Consider the following 22,022-nt stretch of genomic DNA (forward strand, 5'->3'; position numbering starts at 1 on the left):
GTGTTAAATAGTTACATAAAAAAGTCTATATATTTACTTCATGTGTCTCAAAGACAGGATAGCTCAATATATCAACACATCAATCCCAACTACATGTGTGTATTCTGAAACAGTCTGTTTAAACTATTGGGAATAGCTGCCCATAAGCAAAATGTTTCTTGGAGGTCACAGAGTCATATAGCTGGCAATGCAAGATTTGCTCAGAGGACAAATACAAGGATTGTGTCTGGAGACAATCAGACATTGGAGGCATTCTTTCACTGCTAGGTTTTGCAAAGTCTTGTCTGTTGCTAGACTTAGTTTTTGTGGAATTTTTTTTTTTTTGTTTTATGATCAGTTCAAATAATTATTTAACTTGAGAGAAGTACCTAAGATGGAAATATATGTCAAGGCTGTTGAATTCTAGTAGAAATAAGTTTCTGAAAGCAAAAACATAAGGGAGAAGCTCAAAGTGCTGGGACATTATAGCCTGGAGAAGAGAAAACTTGGGGGAATCAGAAGTAGATCTTATTGGTGTGAATTAATACTTGTGAGATGAGATGGTGTTCAGTCAGTGGAGCCAGAGTCTTCATTATGATAGCCATTGAGAAGATGGGAAGCAACGAGCAAAAATTGAAACTCAGGAAAACCCACTAACTAAAAAATGAAAACCTTTTTACTCTGAGGGTAAACACTGGCACCTGTTGCCTAGAGAGGCTGCAGAGTCTCTAATCTTGGAGAGTATTCCAAACCCACTCCTGACCCAGTCCTGTGCAGCTTGCTTTAGGTTACCCTTCTTTGAGAAGGACACTGGGCTAGGTGAGCTCCAGAGGGCTCTTCCAACCTCCGCTACTGTGCAATTTGGGGTACTAGTAGATTTCTCTAGCTGAAAATATTGTTACTTCTGCTCTGTTTTCAAATACACATAATATAATTACTAATGCTGTGTAATAAAAAGAACTTAATGAAGCAGTTAGATTAACCTGTTTTTTATACCGCTGTGAATTTTCATCCTTTGGGTCTTGAATTCTTTCTCTGATGTTTTAACACAGTTTATGTTTATACCACTAACATAGGAATTTATTTAATTGAAATTGAGTCTGATAAGATAGATAAGTAAGTCATCATCTCTCATGTAATTCAGAAATCTTTGCATTAAATACAGTAAAATGTATAAACCTGCAATTCATAAGAATGATTTTAATTAAGAAAGGAAATTTCTGTAATTGTAAAAATTTGAATTGCAATAATTTCACATGTAATTCAAAGTATATTCTACATCAAGGAAGTTCACACTTTTACCCAATATCTGATGTATTATGCAGATCAAGAGAGATACATCTGAAATAACCATCTCTCTGGATATTTCCCAAAGGTTTTAACTACTTGGTGAGTATTTGTCTAGAGATAAGATATATTGAAGAAGAACAAAAATTGTTTTCCAGTGTATGTTACATCATCACAAACTTCCTCCTTGTTATTCTGTTGATTCATAGTTTTCTGGTGCCTCAGCAGGACAAATCACAATGTTTTTGTGGACCCCAATTGACAGTCTTAAGACCTTAAGACACAGAGTTAACATAAGGAGTGCATTTACATTCATAGTACCCAGCAGTGGTATTATATATGCATCCTTGGTAAACTTTGGAAAAAAATGTTTTAAGTGCAAAGGTTCACATACTTATGCTGAGTTGCCAAAATGAAATGGAATTTCAGATTTTTTTTTCTGAAATGTTCAAAATATTTTTAAAACTAAAAAAACTATGTATATTAAATGCTTTTGTTGCACATGCATGCCATAGTCACCAGAAAACATACAGTTGTTGCAATGTATTTGTCATTTCAAAAATTATGGAGGTACCACAGTTTCAGGGGAAAAAATACAAATGTTTAAATTCCTAAAGGATTTGATGCTGTGGGGGGTAAAAGGGTTGAAACTGCATATGTAAGTGCAGAATTTGAAAGCACAGATAAATTAAGAAGCTTCTCTATATATAGTATAACTATAGTATAGTATATTTTATTTCTATATAATATATAGTATATATAGTATAATATTATAATATATAGTATATGTATAGTATATATATTTCTATATATAGTATAACTACCATGTCTTTCATCTTGAGTAATGATTTATAAAGTACAAAAATCAATAAAGAATCCATTCTAAAAAATTGCATTTTAAAAAGTATCTACATGAACATAAATAGAAATGACAGCAACACTGACATCCTTTTGTCTTCTTTTGAAGTTGTATATGCAAATATATGCAGCAGCCTGAAATATAATCTGTACGAGTCAAATTTCCAAACAATGAATGTAGCTTCTGGATAAGAGTTAGGTTTTGAATAATGAAGGAAGACAATGTTTAGATAGAAGCCTGCCTTTGTGTGGAAGTTGCATTGACTTTCTGCAAGTTGCATTCCAGGCATGTTTTTAAAGCAAATATCAGACTGACTGCAAAGAAATTTATTATAAAAAAAGTGCGCAAGCAAATACATATTTAGAGCAGACTGCATTGTGAAGCACACATACTTTTTCCAAAAGTAAATCCCTAGAGACGTCTGATCACACAAGGAAAACAGCGTCAGAGCAATAGTTACATAGTAATAACAAGAGTCAGCTTTTTACTGTGTCTGTGATATTTAAACATAATTATCAAATTCCACCACCACTTTAGTGATGCCTTAAGATAAAGGGCTTTTTAGGCATGCTTTTATAGGTTTCCTACCTTGAAACTGAGCATTAAATCCCTTTCGTCGGTGATTGCTATCAGACGTAAAATGGAGTCGTAACCAGTTCTTACTGCTGATAACTGGAGAAGGTAGATTCATACCACTCAACCTGGAAAAAGAAAAAAAAATCTAATATTAAAAAAAAAATTCATGTGTACACCACTTTAAGGAGAAATCCCCCTAAACCTCAAAATATATTAGATCACAATGATTCGCTGTCATCTAATCTCAATGTATTACTAGTTAATTAGCTATTGTGTTGAGAGAAACATGAGGGGGCTTTTTTCTCATTACAGTTATCCCTTTTATGATTAAAACTTGTTTTTCTGAAATATTTTTTCATGAATGAAAGAAGAAAACCAGTCTTATGAGAGTGTGTGCATGCAAGTGTAGGTGTGCATGCATGTGTCAAAACATTCATCAGAAAATAAGCCTATTCAGTGATGACAAGGTCTCATCATCTGACTCCCTGCTGTGGGATTTGACAGGAAGTCAAATCGCAAGTATTAAGAAGTGTTAAACAAGGGTTATGGATGCTATCTAATTTTTAGTTTGATTGGTAAGTTATAGGTATACAACTATGCTAGTAGAATTGATTTTGTGTGTATTAAGTCCAATCCACATTTAATAAAAAAAACAGAGAAGTCTAAGCACAACAGTGGGTATGAAGAAAGTGCACAAAGAATCTTTCTAATACAGTAATACAGGCAACAGTTCCTTGGCCCACACTGGATTATTCCATTGTCATTCATTACATCACACCACTATACCATTTGTTAATGCAGTAGCTACCACAAAGAACCTAATAGGATGTAAATTCATGTCTTAGTTTACCAGAGGGTACCCTTTTTTTTTTGTTTTGCATGACCATGCTCCAGATTTCAATTTTTTTTTCCCTGAATAGCTCTGGAGAACTAAACAAAATTAAGTTTATACTTTTAAAAAATGTTGATTACTTAAAACAAAAGTCAAACTGATGAATATCAGAAATTCCCAGCTAAGATATAATCTGTGTGAGAGTAGATTTGCCAGTGCTAAAGTAGACACAGTACATATATTGGAGCTAAAAAATAACCAAACTGAAATGGGATTTAGTCTCCCTCCAAAATTAATCAGCATAGTGAAATAGATGCCTTTTTTTTCATCACGGTATGAGATATCAGAGTTTCATTAAATATTCCAGATTAATAGGAAACTCATGATGTTAAGAAATAATGTTCTGGAGAAGTCTAGCTAGAACCATGGCTGAATCCCTTTTATTTTTTTCTGCAGTAGAGCAAGACCAATATATTGAAATATAGAGGTTTTTAATGGATGGGGTTTTTTTCCTACATATGACATGCAAACTAAATCTGAGAAATTTCATTTTAATTTATAATCTCATTTTCTTTATCTTCTTGTTAATAACATACGGAAAACTCAAACCTTACTTAAAAACAGTTTTGATTGAAAAAAATGGTTGGTCTTTTACACGAAGATTTACACACTTCATTTTAAACATGGCATTCAATAGTTCTTAAAGGTGTTCATTAAAATATTCAGACCTATAAATTTCTACATCTCATTCAGATGGACTTTTATACTTTATATATTCTTTCAGACACACTTTATATTAGAGCACCACTCTAAATATTTGTAATTACAAACTAGTCTTTTCTGTTTCAAATCTACTTAGAATTTGGGTGTACCTGTAGAAAGTACCAAGATATAATGAAAAGGAAAAGAAAAAACAAAACCATATGTGGAATACAGAATATATCTTTGCTAGTATCTCTTAGCTATTGTCAAAATGTATGCTAAATCTAAAAGTTTTTACTATACATAGGCTGTACTTCATATCACTGAACTGACAGTTCATTTGTCCAAGTACAAAAGTTACATTCTAGAAACACTGGTTTAGGGGTTGGTTTTACTTTAAAAAAGAAATATACAAGTAGTAACATTCTAGCTAGTACATCCAGACCTCTGAATTTCAAAGCTGGCAAAACTCTAGGCTGAAATATTAAATTGTAATATGAATTACATTGTACATCAATAAAAGATTCAATGAACATCATTATAAAAGCATGTTCAGAGCAGATCTTTCCTTAGTTACATATCTAACAAACAGATATTTCCCTGACACACAATACGCAAGATATTTTCATGTCTGTGTGAACTCTGCAAGGTTCTAAACAGTCTCAAATATCCCCATAATACTAAGAAATAATAGGAAAATGACACTGAGAGAGTATTCAACACAACCTATTTTAGCACAGCTCTAATTTAGCTACATAATTTCTTTTATACTGAACTCTAGATAAGAGTATGTTCTTTAACAGCAATGCTGTTTATGTTTTAGTTGGAGAAAGTGAGAAAGGGTAAAATATCTTAGTGGTCCTTGGAAGAAAGTTATAACTAGTATATGGCACAGTGGTGGTTGATTTTTTTCTGTAAGGTTTTTAAAACCTCTTCACTATAGTACACAAATTAAAAAAAAAACAAACAAAAAAAACCCAAACAAACAAACAAACAAAAAAAAACAAACAAAAAAAAAACCCCAACAAAATCTGGGAGCATTAGCTGGGAATCCTGTATCTGACATGTGGACATCAAAAGTGATGCCCCTACACAAAGTACTTCACTCTTATAGAATTCATCTTGTGTAGATGGGACTTCCTATGGAAAATTTCAGTTTCCAGTAATGGCAGATCCAAAAGTTTGTGAATACAGTGTAAAATTCCTCTTTACATGTTAATTGATCATTTTCATGGAATTTCTGAAGGATGGGCAACCAAAGCTGTGTATGGAAGAGAGAGGTGGACATGGTTACTGAATAAAGTGGCAGATCATCCCATGAATTGATACAGCAGGCAGATCATATAATACTTCACACAGAAGTTGAGGTATTATATGAAACTGGTTTTTTTTTTTCTTCTTTCTTATCTCTAGGCGTTTTTTGGGTTTTTGTTATTTTTTTTAAATAATGGAATAGGAGACAAACTATTTCCATTGCACAGTAAATATCAAAATTAAAAAAAACCAATAATAACGTGTATGTTCCTCAGAGAAAACTAAAAATCAGTAATGTCAAGGACAGTTGGATTCCAGTCCTACAAACCAGAATATTATACCTACAGAAAAAGACACAATGTGGGGGAAGGGTCCATAGAACACATGTTCTTTGGTATTCTGGTACACAAAATACAAGTCCATGGCCAGAGGATCTGCTTTCAATTTAGCTGCTCTCATTCACCAATAGAGAGGCTGGACACCACTGCTCAACAGATTCCCAAGGTGACATTCTCCAGATGGAATGATCCCTCCCAGTCCCACAAAGAACAATTTCCTCTGAGCTTGACCAGCTGAGAGGTGCATCATGTACCACAATTTGTGACTAAGTGTGCACATGTGTGCTCGTGCTACTGCATGTGCTCCCTCCGAATCAGTATAGCCTTTACTATTACATCATACCTTTATAGTTGAATATTTATGGAAAATAAGCAGTTTGGTTATGTCCATATTAGTAAATTGAACAGTGGCACTTCATATCAATTTCTTCTTAAGAGTCTACACTATTTAAGTTTAAAACAACTGAAAATAATGGAATCTTGGAATCATAGAATGGTTTGGGTTGGAAGGAATCTTAAAGATTATCTGGTTGCAACCACCTGCCATTGGCAAGGACATCTTTCACTAGACCAGGTTGCTCAAAGCCCCATCCAATCTTGCCTTGGACACTCCAAGGCATGGGGACTCCACAGCTTCTCTGGGTGACCTGCTCCTGTGCCTCACAAGACTCATATTGAAGCTATTCTGCCCATGACTGGTATATGCTCTCATGGGATCAATGTAGGCAGCTGAGTAAACCACAGGATCCCAATAGGCACTGGGAATGTGACCACCTCTTCTGAGGTGTTCAGGAAATACTAACAGGCAGGACTTGTGCTGGTAGGTTGCTACAAAAGAAAAGGTGCAACTAAAGCAAAGTTGTCTTTATTTCAAGTGCACATACATAATATTCATTCCTGTGGCATATGAATAAAGGTAGAGTAATTTTAGCTCAGTTTAGGTGTTATATCTAAAATCATATGAAGGCTTGGAACTACTTTGTATCAGACAATTTATTCAGATAGGATAAAACCCCCCATATTTCTAATATCAAAGTTTTCCTGAGAAGATTTCATGCTTTGATCTCTATTAACGATTTCTCCAATGCTGTCTAAAAAGAATATTGAAAGTTTCTCTGTTCTTTTTAGCTGAAAACATTTATTATATGGGAAGTAATAGAAAAGAAATTAAATTCCTCATTTATGTTTGAATTCTGCCTCCACTATGAAAATTGTAATGCATTTTTGAAACTGATTTTAAAGCCTAGCATAGATAGTCTTGAAAATCTTCCCTAGCCTAGATAGATAGTGACAGCTAATCTAAATTACCTTAATCAAGTTGTTCAAGAGAGAACACATATATACATATAAATAATGTTATTTATGCATTTTCTGGAAATAGTTGGTTTGACTTGCAGAGTGTTGAGTTTTCATCTCCTGTACTGATGGCAGCCAGGACTTTATTTTCTAGGACCAGGAGGTTAAAAATTCAAGTGTCACTTGGACAAGTGACACATTTGAATGCTCTGGGCTTAATGGTATTTGAGGCCATGCACTGAAAGGGACTGAAGGAAACATCAAATAGCTGTTTATTCACTGAGTATCAAATACTCAGTGATATGTCAAATAGCAACCCTGTGAGAAGAAAAGAAGCAAACAGAAAATAAGTTTTCAAATAACATTGTAAGATAGTGCATTTACCTGTAGGCTTAGAATGAGAATTGCACATGGAACCTAAAATCTCTAATTTCTGCATACTACATGTTGCACTGTGCTCTACTGAATAAGATAGATTTGCAGGGAATTCCTGTGCCTGTTCCAGCATCATAAAGAATTAAAGGGCCAGGTTTTGAGAGTCTTATAGGTATATTAGTATCATACTATACCAATGCTGGCAAACACTGCATCTTACAAGAAATAATGAGAAATAATTAAACAACCCCATCTATTCTTCTTCTAAATCTGAAGGCAACCAGGCTGCTGCAGGATCAGAGACAGCAGAGGAAACTTTCTGTTGATCATTGTGAGCTGCAGACAAACTTTTTCATGTTATACTACTTCAAGTGATGTTTTAATTTCTATTCTTATTCCATCATTTCCTCACACAGACACTAATCTACTGTTTATGCAAGTAATAAGATATTCTGTTTCACGCAGGCTTGAAGGAGTAATGTTTTCCTTACGTACAGTATGTCAGATATAGGAACAGAATGTCCTTTGAAGTCTATTGCATTACCAAGAGATTGTGATAAGCTTTATCAAATTTATTACTAACAGGATTGCCACTGAAATATTTTTTGTCTTTCCAGTAGTTATTGTTTGACTCAAATTCAGGTATAATAAAACTATTTTATATTTAATTAAGAGGACTAATCTAGAGAGGTGTAATTTTGGTTTTGATTTTGGATCTGTTAATTAAACAATTATTGCTTTTGTCTGAAGAAATAAACCAAATCTTGTCTCTTTTAACAGGTTCTTGACATTGTTTTGACTATAATAAACAGATAATCTTATCTTATAAAACAACTGACAGTTCAGTTTCATGAAAATGCAGGAAATAATTAAAGTGGGTTTGGTCAACTCATCTATCCTTATCTTTCTAATTTAGCTACTTTCACAAACTTCTATTAAGACAACTATATATATATATAGTGAGAGTAATATTATTGTTCAAAACAACAATAACTGTATTGTTCAAAAATACAGTAAAATATAATAAAATTAATTGAATCTAGTCCATATAAATACATGCTCTGTAAGGACTAGTTCAGATAAAAAAAAAACCAGAAGCACTCTAACAATCATGCATCAGTTTTGAATACTTCTGCTGTTTCTATATTCACTTAACCACAGAAGTATTTGTATTCCCTAGAATGTATTTATTTATTTATTTATCTATTTATTTATTTTGAAAATAGTGCAAAATATTGTCATGGTTTAGGAATGGTATTCCCCAATTTAGTTCTCCCACCAAGACTCCAAACCACACTACTGCTCATTTGCTTCCCCCTTCTCCTTTCCTTCCCGCACCAGTGGAATGGAGTTGAGAACTGGAGGCATAAAATGTGAAGATCATGTGTTGAAATAAGAAGAATTTACTGAAAACAGCAATGAAATAGGAACAGTAACAACAACAATAGTAGTAGCAAAGTATACAAAAAAAAGAGGGTGATTCATATACAAAATGCTCATGGGGACCCGAAGGCAACAAACAATGGCAGACAATGACAACATATTTTTCATCCAGAAGCCACAGTCTTCTTTTTGGATGTCAGAGTCCCTTATCCCTACCCTCAGCAATGCCCTGTGATACAGAATTACCTCACTGACATGCCCACAACCATGCCCCCTACTACTACTGCAAAAAAATTAATTCTCTCCTGGCTGAAACAAGCACAAACATTTAATGAATTTCCGTAACAGGTCTCTGGGTTAGGAAATTAAGAAAGAAAATTTTACCCTAATTTTCAGCTGAGAGCTATCTTCCACTTTGCACTCCTCTTCTGTAGATACAGATCCAAACAAAAACATTCAAGGATCGTCACTCACTAACTGACAAAATAACAGGAGATAGTTTTTCAAGGCATACAGTATGATTATTGCAGCAAACAAATTAAGACAATGCCTATGCCTATTTATATATATAGTCTCTCTGCATTATCTATATTCTATATGTAAATATTTATATTTAGTGTAGATATATTAAAAATAATATTAGAGGTTTATGACTTCAAACTCATTGTCACACCAGGATGGCCAAGGCCGTATCAGGTATTAATAGAGAGCAAGTAATGAGCTGCTTTAGCTGTAAGTAAATGTGTAGCTTTGCAAACTGTGTTAGAGGGTTAGAGACTGAAACATGCATACTGTGGCTGCAGTTTCACACACATGAGATGCTCTGACAAGCAGCGCCTGCCTAAAAGAAGTGTGATGCTATTTTCTGTTCTTCCTTCTCCTGCATTTCCTACTCCTTCCTTAATCCTTTGCTTCTGTATTGCCCTTCTTTACATGCATCAGCTTGGATTCTTGCTGGAATTTCTGTGATCTTATTTAAAGACTATAATCGAAGAAAATTATCCTCTCCTCACCAGTCCCTCCAGGTGAGACATCAGTGTGCCATTTTAGCAAATTAAATTGCTCATGGAAAAGAGAAACAAATCAGAGCTGGCATGAATTCAGTGTCAGGAGCACAGGAAAAGCAAAGTGAAATGCAGCTGGAGGTCACGACTTGGGGAAAGGAAGAATTTATAGATTAGTAAAAATGAGGGAACAACAAAATATAAGAAGGGATAAATAGGCTAACAATTTAGACTATTTACAATAGCAATGAAGTGAAACAATACTTACTGTGCTTGATAAGTGAGACCAGGTTATCTCCTAAATAAGAACTATCAGTTAAACATGAAAAGTGTAAATCCTCTCTTCTTTATGTAGTATTTGAAATAAAAGACTATTTGTAACAGCTAACATAATCTACAAGAAATGAGTTCAGAAGTGGGGAGATGTAGAGAGGCAGTGTGAGGTGTTTCTTATTTAAAGTAATTAGAGCCAGCATGATATTTCTCTGCCTACTTCCTTAACCATGAGCTGTTATACTGGAAGTTACAAATAAATACCTCTATTTGCATTGTACCTTATTACCACTTCGGACAAAAATGAATTCAAATCAATGGATATGGTTCTGGGTGAGCTTTTTTTCACCCTATCTTAAAGACAGAGGAAGACCTTAGCAAGTCTTAGCTTGCTAAGTACCCCTAGAAGCTCTCCTGAGAATTGTTCAGAAGAACTGGATGTGTTCCTAGGAAGCTCAATGAGATTGACAGAGCTGTTTCCTGAGGTGAGTCAGGAAAACTAATGACTAGTAGTAATACAGAGAGCACTCACTGTAAAGGAAAAACAATTGACAAACATCTAAAGCCCTGATGGACCACAAGGAGTTTGCCAGAGAATTTTATATCAAATACTTATATCAGTCTAAGAAAATAGTTCAAATGAAACACAGAATTGATGAGTGTTAAAAGGATGCAAGAAAGGAGAACACTGATGAGTAAGGGAATAAGTACAAGAATAAGGTTTCACCATGGCACTATCAATTTCAATGATTCAGATACTTTCACCTGAGTAGTCTAAAAATGCAGTATTTTTTTTATTTGCTGTTATCCTTCACATTGAGTAGAAGGTTTAACCATTAATAAATGAAAGCATGCAATGAAAGTTCCTCTTTGAAATGAAATAACCCAATATTAAATAAAATATGATGATCCATAATTGTTTTATGTGGCATTACTGAGTAGTTATTACATTCCTTAAGCTCGTTCCTAGCTTCATTGTCTTATTAAAAAACACTGTCCAGTATATATTTTAGATTAATGTTTCATATGGAATGAGTCTTAATGAAAGAAACATAAGACTACTTTTCCTGTGATGATGAATTTTGAAAATATTATCATTATTGGTCATTATAGAACATTTTGAATCTGACAAAATATTGCTTACTCACTTTGCTCCCTTCTCATGGCACTTAGTTACATTGGAACAGGCTGACAACTTATTTAAAACTAAATCAGGATAACAATATAAAATTCTTTCAGGCCATATCTTTTCTTTTTCCCTCAAATGAATAACGTTTTAAGTGATAAGGCCACAACCACGCTGGTAAAAATGCAAATGTAAGCAGAAATTTTATATATTTTCCAAAAACATACTCAAATCATACCATCCCAAGATTAGCTTACATTCCTCATGTTGTCTCAGTAGTCTACATGTATGCTTAAAAGCCCTTTGCCCCAGTAAAATGAGGAGATAAGGCTTCAACTTATCTAATTTCAGTTGTTTGCAGTGAATGGCATCCATCTGTAAGAAGTTCTTTTTATAGACAATGGAGAGGAGTAAGTATTTTAGAGTATATATCATTGATTTTAGAGGTATTTTAGACTTCCACATTAGTTTGAAATTAATCTCACCTTGGAACGCAAGAGCTACGGTGAAGGGATCGGTAAATATCTAAACCTGAGCATCATCCAAGGCAAATAAATGGTATTGTAATTCAGCTTATGGGACATGACATAACTCAGAAGGCAATTTTTTATCCAAAGGCAGATTTTGTGCACAAAAGTACCCAGCATCTTGTGTGTATTTTGACATACGTCACAGTGCATGTGATAGTTGCACATACTTTGTGTTTGGCTAGAAGTTAAAGCCAAAGGCAAGAGCTTTTTATATTTTGTAACTGGTGTTTAGAAAAGAGTTTTATTAAGAACATCTGTTTGTTGATTCAACAGTGATAGCAAATACTTTTCTTGATTACTGTTGTAATATTTAACTAACATCATAAGGACAATATTCCATGGCACTCTGAATATTGTTCCTTTGGAAGATTAGTACCACTCTCTCTCTGATGAATAAAAGAACAATAATTCCTTATATGTTAGGATTCTTTCTGATATATGGCTTTCATTGTCCAGTAAAACTGGAACATTAAGTTCTAGGACACCACAATCAATTAGATTTCATTGTTTAATACAGTGATATTCCACCCAGGCCCTGATTTCTACAAGCCACTTTTCTGTAGCATTCAAGGAGTTCAGAACCAGAGAAGATATGCTGCAGGGTCCTGAGGTTAAAATGGTAACTATCATGAAGGGAAACAACTATTTAAAACAAGCTGACAATTGAACAAATATGAAAGTAAACTGAAAGCATTTTAACTACTACAAAGATATAGTAATTGAGTACTTCAGAGATAAAAATTCTGCTTTAAAAGTTGCTCCACAGCTGAGTGGTATTATTAATGCTGAAATGATAAAATGTAGGTCTTATAGCACATACAGAATTCTGTTTATCAGAACTGCTGTTCTAGTGTTTTTACTGCAATTATTCAGACAGGCATTTTTGCTAATATTCTGAAAACTCCACAGTTTTTACTGTGTTCCCTGTATTCCCTGTACTGTTTTACTGTATTAATCCCTTAACAAATTATTTAGTGTCCCATATTGAGAAAACTTTAAATTCTTCAATAAAATTCAGAAACCACTCATCTAAACAGGAGTTTCCAATTTTTAATTTTTTTTTATTTCTGTGCTGGGTATGCATTAATTGGGGAGAAGGGAAAGAACCAACCATGAAAGTGATTTTTCTGAGAGGACCTATTAAAGGTTTCCTCCGTGCCTGGCAAAAAACAGTTGCCAGCTGCCTTTGAAGAATAGGCATGCTGATAAGCCAATTAAAGAGCTGAACACGCCTTTGTGACACTCACATTTTAAACCAAACAAGCCCAGGAAGCTCTCTCTTTCTTCTGGCCTTAAACAGGTAATGAGACGTAGCCCAGGCCAGGCCCACTCCGCCATGACCCACTCGGCCCAGTGCGGGCGAGGCCGGGCCCCAGTGGCTGCCGGGCAGGGGGAGAGGAGCCATCGGCCACTGAGTCCCAGCCTGGCTGCCGAGGTCCTGGCTCTCCACCAGCATGGCCACTGAAAAAAACCGCAGAGGAGGCTCGCAGCCCACGCAGAAAGCAGCCCCATGGCTGGAATTGAACGCAGCTGGAGCCAGAAAACAGCCATGCAGCCAGAGCAGCCGCTGCCATTCTGGCCTGAGCCCTCTGAGATTCTGACACAGCCCCCCCCAGCACAGCCGGAAAATCCATCACGGCGAGCCCTCCGGCCACCCCCCGGCAGAAATCACACGGATCACATGCAGGCCTGGGCAAGATTAACTCTTTCAGTGCTGTGAAACCCCCAAAACAGATGAGACTTGCAGATGCCAGTCCTCTCTTGAGTGAGAAAAAGAACCGAGTGAAGACACGTAGAGAAATAACAGGAAGACACCAAGGAAGAAGTCCAGGATGGGAGGGGAATGAGGAAATGTCTTGGTCTTAGACTGAAATTCTTCTAGTAAAGCCATGGTAATGGACTGTAATACACTAGAATATCCCTTTAATTCATGAAAAAAGCATGGGGGGATGGAGTGTTCAAAATGTAGACATGAGCAAATGCATCCATACTGAGGCAAGCAGATTTGAACCAGCTGTAATCCAATGAGAAGGCTGAACAGAGAGAGATAAGAGTGATGAAGACTCTTTGCCTCCAGGGAAAGAAGAAGATCTCTGTTCCCAGCGATGAAGATGATTTCAGAGACGGATAAAGAGAACCTTTGCTTTTGAACAGCTCATCCTTAAAATAGTACCCCATAAGTTAAACATGGCAATGAACACAGCTGTGAGAAGGCTGGCAAAGATGGGAGGGACTTAATGATTGCAGATTTCCAGGCAGCTGCTATTCATGGAAGTTAAAAGCCATGAGAGAACTGTTTCTTATACAAAAGTCTCCATGACATGGTGAGAGACTTCTCTCCCTAAGAGAACTGATGAAAGACTATTCTAAAGTGGTAAACTGACTGAAAATACCAAATTTGTCTCTTTATGTTGTCACTGGGAAAACAAAAGAAAAGTTGGGAGGAGAAGTGTTCTGAACGTTTATTCTGATTTCTCTCTTTTATTTTTTTTTCTTTTAGTTCTGTTAATAAAGTTTTCTTTTACCCTTCAAAATTTGAGCCTGGTTTGCTCCTTCTCCTAAGCCTTGTCTCACTGCAGAAAATGAATAAATAATTTTAGTAGGGGTACTGGCATTTGACCAGTGCTAGACCCACTACTATGGGTCAATGGGTCTTTAACCTTCAGTTATTGTGAATTACTAATAGAGGATTAAGATCTAACAAGATGCAATGCAAAAAGCAGATGTATGAATTAATGGCCAGTAACCATCTACCTTATTATACCTGTTCTGGAAAAACTCACTTAAATGATACAAAAACAATATCCAGGGCAGTTTTTTTAGGTACATCAAAGTATGCAATAAGGGATTCTTAAGTACATCAGGTATCTACTGTATTTCTGTGTTGAGAAAGACTGTTCTGTAGTGCTCTATAATATTTTTTCATTTGTGGTTGCTGCTGTAAGATTTTCAAAATAAAATAAAATATAATTAATTGAAAAATGGTTTTCCATTCCATGCAATTAATTTAATTTCATTACTTTAGTAACTGTTCTGCATTATATATTTTATATTGGATGAATTGTTCTGTTTTTTGTTTTAATGAAAAGCTTCAAATATCCCATTTGGCTGTGTTATAAAATAACTAATGAAAAATAGAAATCCAGGAGAAAAAAAATATCACTGGAAGTACTATTTCATTATTTTTTTTTTCTTAGACTTTCATTTGCAGAAATGACATTGTCTGTTCTGACTAAGAAAAACCTCCACAGATTTCTGTATTTAAAACCTCAGTCCAAATGTGGGGATGTTTAGCAATAGTCTCAAAAAGATGACTTGAGAATATTTTTAAGAGCTCCTTTAGACCGTGCCTTTCTGCAGTAACTATTGGGAATGATTTTAGGATCAATCTATCTGACATGTTAGATAATAACAATTAAGGAAAATAATTGTTTCTTTATCTTCTTTTATGATTCTCTATTATTAATCTCTTAGACCATAAATCAATGAAATCCTGTTATCTTACAACAGATTTAAACTATATCTGGTAAAAGAAAAAAACACATTGGTTCTCAATTGCACACTGGAGGGAAAAGGAGCTGCTAATAGACAGAATTGCAGGTCTTCCAGGGATAAATCTATACACAGCTTACTTTAGTTTCTTAGAAACAAAACAAAACAAAAAAATCCCCAGAAAACTACCAGCACCAGGAAGGAAAAAAAAAAATCTTCATGCATTTCCTTTTAAAAACTTTATCAGACTTCAACCAGACCCGGGCCCCCTGGCATAAGAAAGACCTAGACCTGTTTGAATGGCCTTGAACAGGGAGCACCTGACCTCTGAAGACAGCTGAGAGAGCTGGGCTTGTTCAGCCTGGAGTACAGAAGGCCCCTAAACACCATGAAGAGGGCCTAAGAAACATGAGGTCAAACTTTTTAGCCAGGCCTGTTGCAATTGGACAAGGGATAATGGTTTTAAGGTGAAGGAGGGTTAATTTAGATTAGATACAAGCTTTTCAAAATAAGGGTGGTAAAGCACTGAGATAGGTGTGCAGCGAACCAGTGGATGCCCCCTTCCTGGAAACATTCAACATAACATTGGATGGGACTTTGAGCAACCTAATCAAGTTGAAGATGTCCTTGCTCATTGGAGAGGGGTTACACAATATGTTCTTTGAAGGTCCCTTCCAACTCAAACTACTGTATTTGAAAATAACCTAACTAACAAACAAACAAAAAAAACCCAACCTCTAAATATTATACATTGAAACCATATTTAATTGGTGCATCTGTTCAATATTTTCCTATTTTAGCTCTCCATTATCTGATAATCATGTCATTTATCTTTTAACTCTTTTATTTTTGAAACTTTCTGGGTGAAAGATTATTCATCTTCCTTCCTATGATTGAAATAGAGTTAGTAGAAATGACTCTATCAAAAATTAGTCACAGATGCTACTTCAGAAAAATTTACTGTTCGAACATAATATATGATATTACTGTTAAAGACATCTATATTTAAGAAAAAGTAGAGACCATTAAAAAAAGAAATCATATCTAAATTCTGTACTTGATAGAGCTACTGCAACAATTAACATTGTATTTCCAGGTACATTCTATGTTTAATATGTCAGTGTTAACAAACAGCACAGCCTGTATCTGACTGAAAAGACCAGGCAATCTCAGATCAGTTTTTATGGAGCGATGATTAGCAAATTACAATGCAGGTCTGAAAATCCTTGATCTATACTGAATTCCAGATGAATTCCTCATGCAGTGAGCTTGCAATATTAGCTCCATGTGGCATTAGGAGTTTCTTTGCGTCCATAAAAAAGAGTATTAAATGTTTCTGTCTGAGAATACTGAAAACACAAATATATTTTGTGTTATAAGCTTTAATGTTTTATCTGTTAACTGTGTAAAACAATATGGTTGCTAAGATGCTGACAATTAGCATCTTTGAAAGTCGTATTGTCTTGTACCTTCATGTGCATATAGTTCTGAATTCGGATAAAGAATTTGAAAATTTGAGTGTGATCAGCAAATATACTACTTGGATGAAACACTGTCATGACTGCAGCAAAGCAATGGTAATACTGTTAACATTAAAAGCAAGCAAGTAAACCAACCCACCACGTAGGTGTAAACCTCACTACATATCCAAATGATATTATTAGTACTTCTAAAATATAAGTTTTTTCTTGGGATCAAAGCTTTGTGCAGGTCTATCACTTTTTTTCCTAAGGATGCTAAGCACTGAGTTAGACAAAAAACAACTGCATTTACTCATTTCAGTGATGGTATGTGTTTCATCGATACTGCCAAGTGGTAAAAGTTAACCTTGCTGGGTTTTGTTGATACTTGGATTAGATAGAGCTAAGGCAAATGTTTACATCCTTACTGTATCTTGCCAAGCAAGTTGACTTATCTGCATTTTTAACTTGTTCTCCTTACATTGACCACACTGTTTTGCACTTAAGGTTGTATCAAGTAAAAACCTCTTTTTGTTTTCTTAAGTTATCCTTGGGTATCAAAAAGTAACTATTTCCACTTGAAACAAAAGCTTTGCTCAAATAATAAAGCTAATGGAGAACAACACAATTTTCTAGTAATATATTCCCAGCTGGCTTGGTTCTGGTTTTGATTTTGTTTGTTTTGTTTTCCCAGTTTGCACACAGAAATTTAAAATACTGGTTAAAAACAAAAAAAAAACAAAAAACCCCACCCTTGTTATTCCCCCAAAAATACTGTTTGGTAATTATGAGAAAATAACTGTAAACAGGAAGGATCACACAATCCCTATACTTAATGGGAATTGACATTTTAGGTACCCACCTTCACAAAACTTGTCTCCCTTATCTGAAATTACAATATAAGGAAATAAAATTTCTGAGCTGTATCAGCAGTAGAATGTGACAAAGAGTACCTAAGACAGCTTGACAGAAAATGTTGGCTGCACCTTGTTTGGATGATATTTCAGCCTAACAATGAAGAACTTAAATTAAAAAAAAAACAGAACTTCCCAAAACTGATTTAAAACTTTTCTATTTTATGAAGTGACTATATTTTACTTTAGAATATTGTTACTGTGTAAAGAAAGTAACATTATGTTTTGTGGGAGTTCAGGATTTACTACTTGGTAGATTGTTAAAAAGGAGTAATATGAGATGGTTTACTGGTATCTCCCAGATGTCACAGAAGACAAAATAAGCTATAGGACAAGTTTTTGCTCAAAAAATACACATCTATTCCAAAATTAAATCCCCCCCGCCTCTCAAACCAAACTTACTTGCATGTGGCCTGTTAATGCATGGCCTCAATACCCTGTTAACTCAAGGCCTCAGAGTATCAGGCACGAGATGCATTCTATTTTTGTAGACATGACCCTTCTGAATTATATGACAGTTTTATTTCCAAATAAAAACAAATAAAGAAAGAAAATCCCATGGCCACAGAAAAGCTTAAATGCCAGAGAAAGTTAGAAAAAAACCAATGATTCCTAAGAGATGCTTTTCAAAGAAATGCTATGGGAATTCTGGTTCTAGACATACTTAAAACAGTGTTATTTTCAGGTGATCTATTGCTCACACCAATATAAAATTATTTGCCATGTTGGTTCTCTTGGGTGAGAACTCAGGTGGGAGAGAGAAAAATCTGACCAAACTGTAATCAGAGTGCAACCACACAATAGCTGTTTACAATAACATATATACTGGAAGCCAGGTGAATGTCTACTTACTTTTAAATTTGGACACAAGATGTATTCAGTTTCCTTTTTGCTTAATGATATACCTGTTGTGAGCTAGTGTCTTGCCTCAGTAACACTATGCAGATGCACTACTTCCACCAGGAGGCCAGTTGCTTCTGTGTTCCCTTTCAATAGTAAATGTTTATTTTTTCAATTTATCCAAATGTACTTCTGTTCCTTTAGTCAAGGATTTTGATAAGCAATATTTCCTGAATTAAGCCTTCTTCCAAGCCATTTTAGGGGTATTTTAGGGTTCCCAGTGAAAGTAACAATGCTTTGCTTATCTCTTTCTAACAGCCAGATGTCCTCTGGCAAGAAAAAAAGTGCTACCAACAACAAACATCATGACATAGGTATTTTAACTGGGGCTAAGAGGCAAAGCCTTTAAAGCCAGCACACTGAATAGCACAGCAAGATAGCAAGCCAGCTATTTTTAATTGCTGACATGATGAGTAATTTACTGTTCCACCAAATTTTCATGTATTTTGAAGCTCCACATACTGCTTTTCAAGGTACACTGCATACACTGGACATGCTACACTCAGAGAAGTTACTTTACTAATACAAGTAAACATAACTAATTATAAGACAAAATACAGAATTTTAAAAATAATACTTATATTGCAGAAGAGCCAGAAATATATTATTATTTTAAAAAATCATGGTGTATAGATTGTGTTTTTAGAAGATTTTTTTCTTTATTGAACTGTCTTTAGTCAATATAAATAATTTAGAATATATATTTTGAAGAATCTGGATACGAGACATCTTTTGTGCAGAGCTATCCTTTACTCTGAAGCAGGTTGCATCCACTCCATTCTCAAGATTTTTAAGTTTGTGTCTTATTAGTTCACTCCCAATCCAAAGCTTAACTGTATAGCAGTTTTGCTACTGTGTCTCCTAAAAAAATTAGTTTTTTCAAAGGAGTCCTTAATTCTTATAAAATGTCAATAAATTTTAATTAAATAACATCCACAGACTGCTTCAAAGTGCCAGCAGCACATAAAAATACATTACAGCACATGTTGCTGCCATTGTTTCCTTATCACTGCTGAAATTTTAAGTTAGATATTCTATTGCCCCTCAGTGTCTGTCTTCTTCACCAAACACCTCATTTTCATCAGTGCAGTTTCACATATTTTGCTACCTCTTCATAGCAGAAAAAACATATATGTTATGTATTGCTTTTCCCTTCCTGCCACCCTGAACATTTCATTAAAATTCCTTGCAATTAAATCAGGTTCAGATTCTAGATTAATCAACAACAGCAGCCTCAAATTGTCTGCAGTTATGCAAATAGAATGCTAAGTTTACAGGAAGCTTTAATAGACAGGTCAGCTAAGGAGACAAGGGAACAGTGGGACAGTCTATTAAAGTTAATTGGCTTGTTAAAGTAATTACTTTACACATTGGGCACAATGCTATCATGAACTTATTCTGATTTATTTTTCATTTATTCCTTCCATGGGAAGTTTTTCTTTCTCCTGTGAAAGCTGAACCACCCTCCAGCATGAAGAGAAGAAAGCACCCTTAATTCCTTTGAAAGACAAAATGTGGTATTTTTAGCTTTCTTTTCCCTAAAAGATTGAAGTAATTTTTGACACAGCAATTCCATGTGGGTCATTAGGCTGTTGTTCAATTCAAACCTAGAGAAACCTGCTTGTCTCATGAAAAAGATTTCACCACAAATAACATTCCAATTTCTGTCTTCTGTGGAGTCAAGTTGGCATTGCTACTGCACCAGAAATGCTGATCAAAATGCACATGGTACATTTTGTGGTCTATAGTGTATATCACAGATAGAAAGCAGTAGCTGACAAGTAATGGTAATTAGTGTTTCAATATGGCTTTCAAGAACCCTAAAAGTTAGGAAGGCATTAAAAACCTCCAGACAACAAAAAACATCTCATAAAGGCATTCAGGTCTGGAAACTATGAGACAAAGTGAGAAAGATAAATCTTTATGTAATTCTTGGAATTTCTTTCTCCTTTGTATGAAGGAATTCGACCTGACCTGACTGACCTTGGGATCGAGACTGGGGAGGAGTCTTAAATTTATGTGGAAAGAATTGATTGGTAAGTAGGGAAGGAATCAAAATCTGCCAAAAACCCCACCAAAACCCCATAAAAATTCATTTCCATAACTTTACAGTAGCATAAACAATGACAAAAGCTACAAAATCAATGAAAGGACACAAGAAATAAAACCTCAAAATCCCCTGAGTATGAGAACATTGCTACCCAAGAGCTGATAAAAAAGCAATTAAAAAAAAAGTATAAGAAATATTCAGGAACACAAGATAGCAAGATAGTCACCACAAAGAGATGTCAGCATTATATTATTAAGACCTTTGAAACAACAATAAAAATATTTTTCAGTGAGAGCCACTTTAGGATAGGTCACAACATCAGCAAACAGCAATTAAAGATATACGTGCTAATAGACAACAATTACAATGAAATTAAAGATCAGTTCTAGAAGTATAGGAATTTGTAGACTACAAGGCTAAACTCCTGGAGCTCTGTGCTGCAAACACGTCTAAACCCACAGACATTTTCTATTGACAGAATATTTTTCTGACAAATACAAAAGCACAAAACACCTTCAGAACAGTGGAAAAATAGGAAAGATTGGTGGTTCATGCATTAGGAAAATTGACAGGTTTAGGTCTTTAATAATTAGGGGTTCCTTCTCCAATACCATCATTAGTTATAGGAACAGAGAACTATGACTAAATTCTACAGATTATTTACTGAAACAATTTTTGCAACAAGAATAGTTATCTTGAAGGAAGTCTGAATGGCAATGTCCATTCACCATATATTTTCATGAAAGAATTTGTCAGATTTTATCAGGATTCAGTGCAGAATATTTCAAAATATTATGAGATATGAGTAAAATGAGATGACACTGGAACTTAACAAGCCAAAATAAAAGCTGCTAGGTTTCAATCTTTCAATCATCACTGTCAAACAGATACATTTTAACTTTTTGCCTTTTCTTTATTACACTTTTTCCTTTAGAAAGACAGATAAAATGACAATTCTTCTAACACAACATAACAAGAAAAAAAAAGAAGAGTTCCTGTTTTGAAAAAAAATAAATAGTTCAAGAAAAAAATCCTCACAATTCTAATCACACCTTAAAAATCTCAGTAGGCAAAATAATGCAAGGAGAAATAACTTTGTATATCTTGACATTAGGCAAGACTAAAGGGAAGTACCACAAATACAGAAGACATCAGCTACTGAATTTGATGGCCTAAGCAAGATTTGGTTATGAAGAGCAATATACAATTTAAAAAACAAACTATGGCTTCAACTATAATAATTATAGTCTTCGCATATGTAGGTGAAAACTGGGAATATAATGAGCCAAGACAGTTTGACAGCAAAAGCTTCATGAAAATACTAGGTTGAAAGGAATAAATTTGTAAACAGATTTATTTATTCAGAGAAGTCTACAGCTCTTAATATGTGAA

General features: G+C 34.7%; 1 protein-coding gene across 1 annotated transcript in view; it reads right to left on the bottom strand.

Annotated features, from left to right (window-relative positions):
* CSMD1 (CUB and Sushi multiple domains 1) overlaps positions 1-22,022 on the bottom strand; it is a 1,074,877-nt gene that overhangs the window by 385,784 nt on the left and 667,071 nt on the right. Inside the window, exon 6 of the mRNA XM_066547292.1 lies at positions 2,714-2,826. Within this exon, the coding sequence (XP_066403389.1) occupies positions 2,714-2,826 (113 nt within the window). The remainder of the gene's footprint in view (positions 1-2,713; positions 2,827-22,022) is intronic.

Source organism: Molothrus aeneus, chromosome 3 (genome assembly GCF_037042795.1).
Source record: "Molothrus aeneus isolate 106 chromosome 3, BPBGC_Maene_1.0, whole genome shotgun sequence".
Classification (NCBI taxonomy): Eukaryota; Metazoa; Chordata; class Aves; order Passeriformes; family Icteridae; genus Molothrus; species Molothrus aeneus.